Source organism: Sphaeramia orbicularis, chromosome 2 (genome assembly GCF_902148855.1).
Source record: "Sphaeramia orbicularis chromosome 2, fSphaOr1.1, whole genome shotgun sequence".
Classification (NCBI taxonomy): Eukaryota; Metazoa; Chordata; class Actinopteri; order Kurtiformes; family Apogonidae; genus Sphaeramia; species Sphaeramia orbicularis.
This window is the reverse complement of record NC_043958.1, coordinates 17919044-17933877: the sequence shown is the minus strand read 5'-3', so window position 1 is coordinate 17933877 and position 14834 is coordinate 17919044. Positions and strand designations below refer to the sequence as shown.

The 14834-nt window shown below is 39.3% G+C and overlaps 1 protein-coding gene across 1 annotated transcript in view; it reads left to right on the top strand.

Annotated features, from left to right (window-relative positions):
• Window positions 1-14834, top strand: part of LOC115434660 (gamma-aminobutyric acid receptor subunit gamma-3-like) — a 217531-nt gene that overhangs the window by 159551 nt on the left and 43146 nt on the right. The window contains exon 8 of the mRNA XM_030156726.1: window positions 11479-11631. Within this exon, the coding sequence (XP_030012586.1) occupies window positions 11479-11631 (153 nt within the window). The remainder of the gene's footprint in view (window positions 1-11478; window positions 11632-14834) is intronic.

Here is a 14834-nt window from a genome sequence, read left to right as displayed (position 1 = left end):
ACACACACACACATATACGTACATACATATACAGGGTGGGGAAGCAAAATTTACAATATTTTGAGGCAGGGATTGAAAGACAGTGTATGATCAATTAGTTTATTGAAAGTCATGAGAATTTATTTGCCACAAGAAAACTGACATAATAGAAAATGTTTTTATTCTATGTGTCCTCCTTCTTTCTCAATAACTGCCTTCACACGCTTCCTGAAACTTGCGCAAGTGTTCCTCAAATATTCGGGTGACAACTTCTCCCATTCTTCTTTAATAGTATCTTCCAGACTTTCTCGTAATAATTTTGCTCATAGTCATTCTCTTCTTTCCATTATAAACAGTCTTTATGGACACTCCAACTATTTTTGAAATCTCCTTTGGTGTGACGAGTGCATTCAGCAAATCACACACTCTTTGACGTTTGCTTTCCTGATTACTCATATGGGCAAAAGTTTCTGAAAAGGTATGGATAATAGTGTTAGGTATGATTATGACATCAATATATGTTTGGTTTCAAAACAACTGATGTAGTGCCTGCTGAGAAAAAACAACTAAATGTTCATCGTAAATTTTGCTTCCCCACCCTGTATACCTACATATATATATACACACACATACACACCTATACATACAGTTGTGTTCAAAATAACAGCAGTCCAACATGACTAACCAGATCAATCATTGTTTTTGGTATAAATCCTATTATTACATGGCAAATAATTTACCAGTAGGTGTAGCAGAGTCAGAGTAACCAACAGACCCAACATTCATGATATGCATGCTCCTGAGTCAGAAATATTTTGTGGACTAATGAAAGTAAGATTGTTCTTTTTGGGTCCAAGGGTCGCGGACAGTTTTTCAGACGACCCCCAAACACAGTACACTCTGAAGACTGTGAAGCATGGTGGTGCAAGCATCATGATATGGGGCTATTTCTCTTACTATGGTATCGGGCCTATTTATCGCATACCAGGGATCATGGATCAATGTGCTTATATCAAAATACTTGAAGTCATGCTGTCTTATGCTGAAGAAGAAATGCCCTTGAAATGGGTGTTTCCACATGTTACAACCCGAAGGGTGAAACATATTTACAAAGGACACCGGGAGTCAAGGAGTATAATTAGAAAAACTTTTGTTTATTTGCAGTTAGGTTTTTTTTTGTTCTTCTGCTATCCTCTTCGTTTGTACCAAACAAGGTTCCAATGAAGCAGAATCTAATAACCCCTTTTAAACCCCGTGCCCAAAGTAACAAAAGAAACGACCAGAGTGGACCGGCAAACTAAACATAAGGACGGTGCGCTGGACAGTCCAACCCTGTACAGGGCCGTAGAAGCTGCCAGCGCACCGCTACCCTATCAAACAAAGCAAACTTCAAAAATAAGCCCTAACGAAAGAAAAAACGAAAACAGGACGTCCGGATCCACCTGGTCAAACAAAAGGATAAGCTAACAAATAGCTAACAAAAAACCCCGCTGGCATGGAGCAACCTGCGTGGAGCAACCTGCGTGGACCAATGGAGCGGATGCGCGCCTCAACGTGCGCGCTCCGGACGCCGGCATCGCTGGAGGAGGTGGAGAGAACAGGAGGCGAGAGAGAACGAGAGCCCAGCACTGGTCCAATTTATAATCTCAGCCGGCGGGAAAACCAATTGGCCATCTATTAAAGAAACATACTAAATACATAATATTTTGCCCAAAGTGTCAAGTAAGAATTATAACAAAAAAAACACAAAAGACAAAGGGGAAAAAATAGAAGTGCGTCAGAACATAACACCCCCACCCAGAGTCACTGAAAAAGTGTGATGATACAACCTACCAAAAAAAAAGAAGGGGAAAGATCCCACCCATCAAACTTTTCAGTGCAACCCCTTTGTTCGTTTGCTACTTACTTTTACAGGCGTGACAGTGCGTCAGCAATAACGTTGTCCTTACCACGGATGTGTTTAACACTGATGTTAAACGGCTGGAGCCGAAGAGACCAATGCATCAGCCTGCGATTTTTATTTCGCATGCGGTCTAAAAAAAACTAAAGGGTTATGGTCTGTATAAACGAGGACAGGCATACTGGAGCCGCCAACATACACTTCAAAATGCTCCAGGGACATAACCAAAGCTAACGTTTCTTTTTCAATGGTAGAATACCACTTTTGATGTTTGTCAAGCTTTCTGGAAAAGTAAGACACTGGATGCTCTACCCCGTCCGCATCTTCTTGCAGGAGAACGGCGCCCACGCCCGCGTCACATGCATCAACAGCCAATTTAAACGGTCTAGTAAAGCAAGGGGCCGCGAGTACAGGAGCATTCACCAGCAGAGACTTAGTGTGGTCAAATGCAGACTGACAGGCATCAGTCCAACAAAAATCAACTTTAGGGCTTAAGAGGTCAGTCAACGGGGCCGCCACAGACGAAAAGTTTTTACAAAAGCCCCTGTAGTAACCCACCATTGCTAAATACCGGCGAAGCTCAGTACGATTGGTGGGAGCAGGGACAGCAAGGATGGCCTCGACTTTAGCTTCCACTGGGCGCACCTGACCTCCCCCCACCCTTTTACCAAGATATGTTACAGTGGCTTGGCCAAATTCACATTTTGAAAGGTTCACTGTCAACCCAGCCTCTCTCAGACGCTTGAAGACTATGTCCAAATGTTCTAAATGCTCTACCCAAGACGAGGAACAAATAACCAAATCGTCAAGATAGGCTTCACAAAAAGACAAACCACTTAACACCACATGCATAAGCCTCTGAAAAGTGGCTGGCGCATTGCACATGCCAAAAGCCATGACCTTATATTGAAGGAAGTCATCAGGTGTAACAAACGCGGATATTTCTTTGGCGCGCTCTGTCAGAGGGACCTGCCAATATCCTTTAAGTAAGTCTAACTTAGTGACATATTTAGCTGCGCCCACATGATCCACACAGTCCTCCATCCTTGGCAGTGGATAACAATCAGGCTTAGTTACCCCATTGACTCTCCTGAAATCTGTGCAAAATCGGTCCTCACCATTGGCTTTTATCGTCAACAGGCATGGTGAACTCCACGCACTGCAACTTCTCTCAGCTATGTCATGCTGTAACATGTAGTCTACCTGAAGTTTTAAACGACGTCTTTTGTCAGGATTAACACGATATGGATGTTGTTTAATTGGTCTCGAGTCACCTACGTCAATATCGTGATTGAGCACATGCGTCTGAGACGGGACATCAGCAAACAGCGACTTATAAGACTGGATCATCTTAACAATGTCTGCCTGCTCAGACTCAGAAAGATGAGCAAGCAACACAGGCAAGTTCTGCAGCGCCACCGAGTTGGAAAACTTTCCCTGAGTCAAAGCCACCGACACGCTGTCATCGTCAGGTGGTGCTGAAGTGGACAGCGCCCGCATCTCAATGTCAAAGCTGTTACCTGACGGAGAGCGTTCAGCACCACAACTATTGGACAGCTCCTGGACAAACACTTCAGACTCAGGCCCCTCGGCGTTAACTGAACAGGATTCCCCCACATTACCGGTGCACAGGACAGGAGATGACCCCTCCCGCTCAAAGTAAGGTTTAAGCATATTAATGTGACAAAGACGCGTTGCACGGCGTCGGCCTGGGGTGAAAATCACATAGTCCCTATCACCTACTTTGTTTTTCACCACGTAAGGGCCACTATAACGCGCCTGCAAGCAGGACCCAGGGATCGGTAACAGGACCAAAACTTTGTCACCAGGCTCAAACTCCCTGCTTTTAGCCTGTCTGTCAAACCACCCTTTCATGTTTGCTTGTGCATTCTCAAGATTTTCTTTAGCAAGCTCACACGCGCGACGCAATCTGGAACGAAACGAACTAACAAAATCCAGAACATTTTGTGTCGTCTCTCCATTTAACCAGTGGTCTTTAATGAGTTTCAAAGGCCCGCGCACAGTGTGCGCAAAAACGAGGTCACATGGACTAAAGCCTAATGACTCTTGGGTCACTTCTCTAACAGCAAACATCAACATAGGAACACCATCATCCCAATCCTTAGCACACTCAAAGCAGTAGGTACGCAACATAGACTTAAGTGTCTGGTGAAAGCGTTCGAGTGCACCCTGGCTCTCGGGATGATACGCGCCGGAAAACACATGTTTGATGTTTAGCTGCTTTAACACTTCGGTAAAACAACGAGACATAAAATTACTACCCTGGTCCGTTTGGATCACTTTTGGCATACCAAACAACGAAAAAAACTTCGTCAGCGCTTTTACTATGGCTGGAGTAGTAATTTTGCGCAGGGGAAACACCTCTGGAAAACGGGTTGACGCACACATAATTGACAGGAGGAATTTATTACCAGACTTTGTACGAGGAAGAGGACCCACACAATCTACCAAAACCCGCTCAAACGGCTCACCAACAACGGGGATGGGATACAATGGAGCCGGCGGTATGGTCTGATTGGGTTTTCCCACCATTTGGCACACATGACATGATTGTATGTGACGTGACACATCTCTCTTTAAACCCGGCCAGAAGAAATGGCGCAGAATGCGGTCATATGTCTTCCGAACCCCCAAATGACCGGAAAAAGGACTGTCATGTGCCAGAGACAATACCTGTGATCGGTATGGCCCCGGAATGACAATCTGCGTTACATTACACCACTCGTCCTCAGTAGACACATGTTTAGGCAGCCATTTACGCAGTAGAACACCATCACTCAAAAAATAACCAGTAGACATAGACTTTATAGCTTCAACACTCACCAGTTTTTCAAATAATGAGGACAAAGTAACATCATTCTTTTGTTCATTAATTAAGTCCTGTCGTGACATTGTGAGATGTTCAGCGTTGGGCACGTCCTTAGACGAAACTTTTACATCATTACCCAAAACACCACCAGTAATGTAAGCACCAGACAAAAACGTGTCACTTAAATCAATATCATCATTGTCCTGCCGTTTTTCACGCTTAGCAGCGGCGCGCGTTACAGCGCAGGATGTAAAAACGTCAGGGAATTCCTGTGCAAGTTTATCAGGGCCATCACTCACAACAGGGACAGGTGTCACCTCAGGTGTAACTAACACTCTGCCTCCTGCCAAATCATTCCCCATTATCATAGAAATTCCCGGCATGGGAAACCCAGGACGCACACCCACAACAGCGTCACCGGACCACAGGCCGGACTGAACCACAATCCTGTGCAGGGGAACCCCGATAACACTCATATTAAAACCCCGTACAGGTACATCCGAACCAACTGCAGTGCATTCACTTAATGGTAAAACCCCCTGGAGAATGAAGGATTGAGAAGCTGCTGTATCCCGTAAAATCTTAACCGGAACTTTCTCATCCATACCAGACATTGACACAAACCCGTCCATAACAAACGGTCTGAAGTCAGCATACTCACAGGGTTTTTCACTAAAATGAGATTCGCAACCCTGGCTCAATGATTTAATCAGAGCGACAGGCTTGCTGTTCTTTTTCTTAAGCACTGGACAACCGGAAACAATGTGCCCCTTTTTCTTACAGTAGTGGCATGTCACATTGTCACAAGATTTGGATTCAACTGTGTCAGTTTTAACTTCACTTGTTGAGATTGTGGTAGGTTCAGCAGGTGTAGACAGATTTTTCACAGAATCTCTGCCATTATTGTTAGACCGATCAAATCTGTTGAAACGCTCAGAACCCGATTTATGCGTTAAAACATACTCATCAACAAGCACGGCCGCTTTACTCACGTCATAAACTTTCTTCTCATTCAAATACGTGACAACTTTTTCCGGGAGACAGTTTTTAAACTCCTCCAATAATATAAGCTGCCGAAGCTTATTAAAATCTCCAACGCCCTGTGACGAGCACCACCTATCAAACAAAATGCCCTTTTCTCGAACGAATTCAACATACGTCTGATTATAATCTTTCCTCAATCTCCGAAACTTTTGGCGATAAGCCTCTGGCACCAATTCATAGGTCCGTAAAATAGCGGCTTTAACCTTATCAAAATCCAGACTATCGTCTGCTGACAATGAAGCATAAGCTTCCTGAGCCTTGCCCACCAGCGTACACTGTAACAACAATGCCCACACGTCCCTTGGCCATTTAAGTGAAGTGGCGACCCTTTCAAACAAGACAAAATATTTGTCCACATCTTTTTCGTTGAAAGGGGGAACTAAACGAATATTCCTGCTCACATCAAATTCAGCCTGTCGTGGAACAATACCACGGTCCACCTCATGAAGGCGAATTTGAGTCTGCTGGTCCAACCTTTTCTGTTCCAGAATACTCGAATATTCCAACTCCTTTTCCCTCAAAGAAAGCCGTTTTAATTCTAATTCGAGTTCCTTTAAACGAACTGTCTCCTCTGCATTAAGCGATGAGGGGGAACGTGGAGGACTTTTAGGCATTACGCCAGTAGGGAACACTCCACGTTGAATTAAAGCGTCTAACAGCTCTGCCTTAATAACTGCCTTTTTTGCTTGTTTTGAGACAGATACCTTGAAATGCTCAGCAACAGCTATAAGGTTTCCCTTTGAACAGGCATTAAATGCCTCCAAAGTGGGTGCTTCTACAAACTCATCTAGGTTGAAAGACATGATTACCCTAGAATCTATGCAGCCCGAAAACAATAGGCTAACACACAAATAAGCAATACCCACACCACAGCTGGACCTCTTAAGTGCTCACAGTCACGCCAAAACAGAAGCCCCAACTCGAAACACATGCAGTCCAAAACGTACCAAATACACAAATTAAGTCACGAAAAAAACTAAGTGACACAACCCAAAGTTATCAAAGACACAAAAGATAACTTATCAAAAGAGTTACAAAATAACTCAAACCTAGGGTTCTAATTAGACTGAGCCCCCATAAATCTGTTACAACCCGAAGGGTGAAACATATTTACAAAGGACACCGGGAGTCAAGGAGTATAATTAGAAAAACTTTTGTTTATTTGCAGTTAGGTTTTTTTTTTGTTCTTCTGCTATCCTCTTCGTTTGTACCAAACAAGGTTCCAATGAAGCAGAATCTAATAACCCCTTTTAAACCCCGTGCCCAAAGTAACAAAAGAAACGACCAGAGTGGACCGGCAAACTAAACATAAGGACGGTGCGCTGGACAGTCCAACCCTGTACAGGGCCGTAGAAGCTGCCAGCGCACCGCTACCCTATCAAACAAAGCAAACTTCAAAAATAAGCCCTAACGAAAGAAAAAAACGAAAACAGGACGTCCGGATCCACCTGGTCAAACAAAAGGATAAGCTAACAAATAGCTAACAAAAAACCCCGCTGGCATGGAGCAACCTGCGTGGAGCAACCTGCGTGGACCAATGGAGCGGATGCGCGCCTCAACGTGCGCGCTCCGGACGCCGGCATCGCTGGAGGAGGTGGAGAGAACAGGAGGCGAGAGAGAACGAGAGCCCAGCACTGGTCCAATTTATAATCTCAGCCGGCGGGAAAACCAATTGGCCATCTATTAAAGAAACATACTAAATACATAATATTTTGCCCAAAGTGTCAAGTAAGAATTATAACAAAAAAAAACACAAAAGACAAAGGGGAAAAAATAGAAGTGCGTCAGAACATAACACCACAAGACAACGACCCCAAACACACCAGTTAGCGAGCAGCATCTTGGTTCCAGACCAACAAAATTAAGGTTATGGAGTGGCCAGCCCAATCCTCGGACCTTAATCCAGTAGAAAACTTGTGGGGTGACATCAAAAATGCTGTTTCTGAGGCCAAACCAAAAAATGCAGAAGAACTGTGGAAGGTTGTCAAATCATCCTGGGCTGGAATACCTGTTTACAGGTGCCAGAAGTTGGTCGACGCCATGCAGCACAGATGTGAAGCAGTTCTCAAAAACAGAGCTTATACAACTAAATATTAGTTTAGTGATTCACAGGAATGCTAAATCTTAACGTTTTTTTTTTTTCAGTTGATTGAGTAAATATTTGAGTTTGTAATGAAAAATGCACACACTGCTATTTTTTTAAAATCATTTTTTCCTTCATTTTTTGTAAAGTAATTAACATATTGGTACATTTTTCTTCATGTTTTGATGTAAAATATAACGTGCAGTGTTCCCAATGAATGGAAGTAAAAAAAAATATTAGAAGGATTTTGAGCTTTACTCACATTTTGAAGAACACTGCTATTATTTTGAACACAACTGTACACATATCACATACATGTACATCCTTATAACACCCAGTGATACCCAACACCTCCCTCATCCCTGTACCTCTGAAAAATTGTGTCTTTGTACCTCTTTTTAAATTCTTTCATGCTTGGACATTGCTTTAACTCTATATTAACCCTTTCATGCATAGTGGTCACTACAGTGGACAGCTATTCTACAGCTGGTCTCTTGTATATTCATGGGTTTTGCTGTTTTAGTTCCATATCAGCCAACACAGTGGACACTTATGCATCATGTAACTTTGCTGTTCTTGATAAACCTGATCTGCAGTAACACGTTTGAGTGTAAATCAATTGTTATTAGACTGTAATTATCATTTTTTCTTTAACAAAATGGATATTTTTGCATATTATCTCCATGAAGTGAGTAATAGCTAGTATTAAAGCATGTTTAAATATGAGAAAACATCAGACTAGCAGCATTAAAAGTGTTTTTATTTCATAGTTTTCACAGTATATCAGTAAATACACATTTCTTGGCTTCAAAAATTAAACGCATCATATCCATTTGAGTGGACATTTTTGCAACTCCATGAAAAATAGGTTCATAAAAAGCTGTCAACCGCATTGTTTTTTTGTTTTTTTTTCATACCTAAAGAGGAATTAAAATGGGGGGGGGGGGGGGGGATCATGATTAAGGTTCTCATAATTCATGCATGAAAGGGTTAAATCTTTTAAACAGTCTCAGCCCGCAGAGTAGTGTGGGTCATGGCTTCACCATCGTTGGAGAAAACATGGGTGATTTGGCTCAGATACTACTGAACGGTGTGGATCAGGGGGATTTAGAAGTGGGTATACGCAATGCTGAGTGAAAAATAAGTAGGTATACGCCGTACACTGCCGTATACCCTGGACTACACCACTAGTGTGAAGGAAGAAGTGTGAACTTTTTCCCCACCAAGACACCAATCCCAGCCATGAACCAGTTTTGGGATGTTGGATTGCAGTGTTGCCTGTTTTTTCTCGACTGGTGCACTTCATATAAATAAATACAGAGAATTATGTGCATGACACCAGCCAAGACGCTTGTACACAAATAGATCTTTCAGCACAAAATGGGATGTAGCTGTGCCCGAGTCACCATGATGCCCCAAAACTACCCAGAAACCCAAGGAACACGTCAGCAGCTACAAAAGAATGATTGCAGCAAAACTTCCACAATCCTGACTAATCTGGTTTTAAAACTCAGCTGAGAAAGAGCGGCCGAAAATTGGCATGCATCAGCTCTGTTCACTCTCAGCTGTTCATTGATTATTCATCATTTTTGTCACGAAATAGTACACCCTGGATTTATTCCCTAGAAGTCCAACATTTAACGTCTTCTGTCTCCTGGATTAAGACGTAAAAGAATAGAAAATGACACATACAGGTCATGGACTGCAGCCTTTTGCACCGTAGATAATATTCATAGCATCTACTACGCCGTAAGAATGGCAAATAAATTACACTAGTGCTGAGCGATGCCACACTTTTATTATTCAATACAATGTTGATTACTTTTTTGGAAAATATATATATATATATATATATATATTCAATACCCAATACCGATATTTTCAGTGATTTTTTTTTTTTTTGTAAAAAAAAGTTACACTTAAAGAGACATCTCACATGTCAAATACTGTCCATTTAACAGCTTTAATGTGCATAACCTTTTGTAGCTATTTTTTTTAAGCAATGAAATACATTTAGAAAAAAATTGAAACAACATAGAAATTACATATAAACATATAACAACATGTAACATATAAGTAATTAACATAAATATTAATTAAAATATAAAAATATATTCGATACCCTATACCGATACTTTCAGTGATTTATTTATTTATTTATTTTTTAATTAAAATGTTACACTTAAAAGATATCTCACATGACAAATACTGTCCATTCAACAGCTTTAAAGTGCATAACCTTTGGTGGCTATTTTTTAGGCAATGAAATACATTTAGAAAAACACAAATAATCAATAATTAACATAAATATTAATTAAAATATAAAAAATAAAACACAAATAATTAATAAATATTCTCCTGAGACCCAGGAAAGTGAACATTTTTGCTTTTTTTTTCCACATTAAACAGTCATCTTGATTGGAAACTGCATAATGCAACATTTTTAAAAAGTATTATTCTTATTCTTATTATTTATTTATTTATTTATTTATTTATTTATTTTTATTTTTATTTTTTTAATGGAATGTCCTTTGCAATGGACAGCTTTTTTTTTTTTTGTAAAACTGTCAAACTTTTGTCCCCTACAAAGGACAAAAATGCATTGCCTGGTCTCAGGAGGATCTGAATTAAATAAAAATGTCAAAATAAAACACATAAATAATAATTAATACATATGAATTAAATAAAAATAAAATAATACACATGAATAAAAAAAAATAAAAAAAACATAATTTGAGTGTATTCATGGAATATAATGAAATGGTCAAAACTCCATAGAGCTTTTTTTTCAACTAGACCTACATATTTCATAATTTTTATAACAAAACGAAGTTAGAAAAAAATAAAATTAACTGCAACTCTGATGGAACTGGGCTAATTTTTAGGGGTTTTCTGTTCTGTCTTCTTACGGTAAGGGTATCTAGTTTCGTTCAGCGGTTAATACACTCAGCGAGTCATCGATTCATGAAGGATTCAGCGTTTCATGAATGATTCAGAATTGATTCAGCGACTGAGCTGTACTCGGCCGCTCTCGGCCAGCCGGTCACTACCTTAGCCCGGTCCGTCCATTGCCGGCAACTAGTCTCGCGATACAATTAGAGATGTTGCCATGGAGACTACTGGCTGCTACACGATGTATCACACAGCACCTCCACCTCTGACTTAATAAGTGATTCTGACTATTTTATGTGATAATAAACAAAATATTACCAAAGTGCTGCTGAATTGATTCAGTTGTGTTTGCGAATCGATTCAACTCGTTCACTTAAATGAATTGATTCTTTTGAATGATTCATTCGTGACTCGCCCATTTTTAGTACACAAACTACACTTTGCTGTAGTTTTATCCAAGGCTAAAAACAGCTAACTGGAATTGCTGCACTTCTGGTCACATGACATAGATAGACGAGCTCAATTTTATGCTGCCGGGGGGATGGGGTGGGGGGGTTGGTAACAAAACCTTGAACTAAGTGGAATGGATCCTCAAATGAGTAGTGTGTGAGTACTGATATATCGATACCACAGAATCAATACACCCACCATCAAATGACACATTTTAAGGTGAAACAGATGCACATAATCATCTGTCATCTGCATATCTATATATATTTATGCATCTGTTATCGTCTACTTTCTTTGCAGGTGACTACATATTGATGACTGTATACTTCGACCTCAGCAGAAGGATGGGCTACTTCACCATCCAGACATATATACCTTGTATCCTGACTGTGGTCCTATCCTGGGTCTCCTTTTGGATCAAGAGTGATGCTACACCTGCAAGAACCGCTTTAGGTAGATGTTTGTTTTTTTTAATTCCTCATTCATGAGATTTTGAGAGAAACTGATGCAACCAACAATTGTGAAGAAGCAGAGAATATAACAAATACAGAACTGTGTGTTTGTCGTGTTAGCTAATCACAAAAATCTATGTTTGTTTCATTGGAACTGCAGTTTCGCATTGCCTTGAGTCATCTTGCAAATTGAGTTGTTGTTGTTATTTATTTATTTCCATTCATCCCTGATTGTAGTGCCAAATCTTATTTTTCTTTGCATGAGTTGATGATTATTTTGAATCATTTTCCTCCTCCACTGCATGCCTACCATTAGTTCATTGCTTTCCTGTGGATGATGATGTTTTGCAAGGTGCTGATGATTCCCTGACTGAGAAGGAATTGAGGTAAGTGATGAACAGCTCACATCCATGACTCTACACATTCCGATATAATTTCCAGTCAGTGTCAATGCAGAAAAACAGACAAGGTTGTGCATTTTTTCCACTAGTTTCTATACGTAATTGTATTTAATGGTAGCATAAGTATGTGTAGTTATAGTTTGGATGCATAACAGTAAAGTTAAGGCCTTATAGAGATACCAATACGCATTTTTCATGCCAACTTGTGATCATGTAAACCAGGGATGTTTCATTTAGTTTCATTTTATTTGTTTTGTTCATGGTTGTGCATTTCATCAGCAGACATTCAATAATCATCAGGTGAACAAACATTTACACACCCATGCTCGAAAAGGAGCAGGATGAAGAAAATCTTCTACTTCCTGCCCCCTTCTAAATAACAATAGCTTTAATGGTTAGCTATCCACAACTAGCTATAAAGTAATACTGTATAAAGTCAGACAAACCAAACAAAATACATCCAAAGATAATACAAAATGAATACAAAACCAAGTGCAAAATGTCAAACTCATTTTCTTTCAGCGGCCACATTCAGCCCAATTTCATTTACAGTAGGCCAGGCCAATAAAATAACATAACAGCCTACAAGTAATGAAAACAACAAATTCTTCTTCTTTTTTTTTTTAGTGCAAATATTATTAAATTATGAAACACAAAACAAAAAGATTTGAGCAACCTGAAAAAAACTGAAATTTCTTTAAAATTGCAATTTTAACAAAAGTATTTGCATCACAGATCAGCTCTAGTAAAAGGCAGAATATTGTTCAAATTGCACTTAATTTTCTTCAGATATTTGTTCAGGTTATTCACATTTTATTGCTAAAGGATAGTTTGTTAATGTAAATATTTTCATAATTATGTTTTTATTGCAATAATACAAATAGAAACATTTGGATTTGTCATTGTTTATAGGCACAATGTCATATTTTTTTCACATTAAACCAAGAAGAACATCTGAGGTCATTATGTATTATTTTGGGGCTGTTTTTTTCTAAATCAGTCCAGTTGCTTTTTGACACCTGGTTGAACACCAAAACGCAGTTACGCGGTTAAAAAAAAAAAAAAAGAGACTAACATAAGTATTAAAAATGAACAAAAACAACCAACATGATCAATAAAATAAACAAAAATTAATAATAAACCAACAAAAAGAATAAGTAACATGAAAAAAAATCAGCCACAAACTCAACAAAATTGAAGAACAGATAATAAAATATAGAACAAAATAGAGAAACACAAAAATAAACAACTAAATGAACAAAAACATTTTTAAAAACATAAAAAACTAAGCAGAGTGGAGCGTTTTTAAGAGTTCCACTTTGGAAGGCGGTTTCACTTTTTTTTGCATTTTCAACCCCCACAAACGCTGTTGTCATCAAAACAAAAGGCACATCTGATAAAATATTTTGTCGTTTTCACCCGAGAGCGTTGTTGAGTAAACTGGGCCAAAATTGCACAGAGAAAACACTCGGCTTCTTAAATGCTTGACATGCCTGAAGCTGTGCATAGAACGTAATGAGACGCAGGTGTCCCTGATGGATTCCAGGGGTTAAATAGATCACTTTCTGAGAGCAAAGTAGGAAAAAGATAAATTGCACTCTGTTAATACCTTTTGAGGTGGGGAGGACTCTAACTAATTAACCCACACCATCGAGATTTTTCTCATTTGACCCAAGAATCCAGCCAGAGCCGGTTTCCCCCACCCTAACCCACCTTCACCTCTGATACTAGTTGTACCGAGGTGACGCACAAAGCTCTGAAGTACTTTAATTCCACTCAGTATCCCCTGCCCTCCATCAGGCTGCCAGTCAGACAATATCACAAAAGGTCATCCGGAGCGTCTCTGTGGTAATAAGGAAGTTATATTAGAGTTTTGTCCATCCCCATTTGTTATCAAGTCCAAAGAAAAACTTCAGTGATACTTTAAACCAGGGGTGTCAAACTCATTTGAGTTCAGGGGTCACATCCAGCCTAATATGATATAAAGTGGGCCGGACCAATAAAATAATATAAATAATAGGATAAGAACTTTTGAGTGAAAAAAGTAAAATTCCGTAATGAAAATGTTTACAATTGTACTCGAACGTAACATGAACAAATACACTACAAACAAAAAGTTTAGGCTATTTCATTTTTTTTTGCCATTTGTAAATAAAACTATGGTCATTAAAAAAATGTGTTTCAATTCACACACAAAAAAAGTCAGAAGAACTGTGCAAGAATCCCAACTGAAAAAAATAGCCCCAAAATTAAAAATATCCTTAACTTTTTGTTTGTAGTGTATGAACAACCTGAAAATTCCTAACAAAAATAAGTGCAATGTTAACAATATTACACCTCAGTTTATCATTTATACATGTGAATCACATTTTAAGAGATCACAGCGGATCTGCAAATACACCAAACATTTAATAACAGACAGAATATAATTAAAATTCCACATACTTCTCTTAAGACATTTCAGATTTTCCCTTTTTTTTCTATAAAACGCTAGTCTGTAAATGTAAATATTCTTGTGTAATGTGACTTTTTTTGCACCAAAACAAAGAGAAAAATTTGCAGTTTTCTTAATTTATAGGTTATTATGATAGTATTTTACTGGTCTGATTATTTTTAGAATGAAATGATTTTAACATCCTTCTTCAGCGTAATTTTTGCATTTCACAAATTCATCCCAGGGGCCAGATTGAATCCTTTAGCGGGCCGGATTTGGCCCCCGGACCACATGTTTGACACCCGCGCTTTGAACAATAAAGTCATGTCATGTTGAATCAGCTTTTATAAGCTAGCATTATTACTCAAA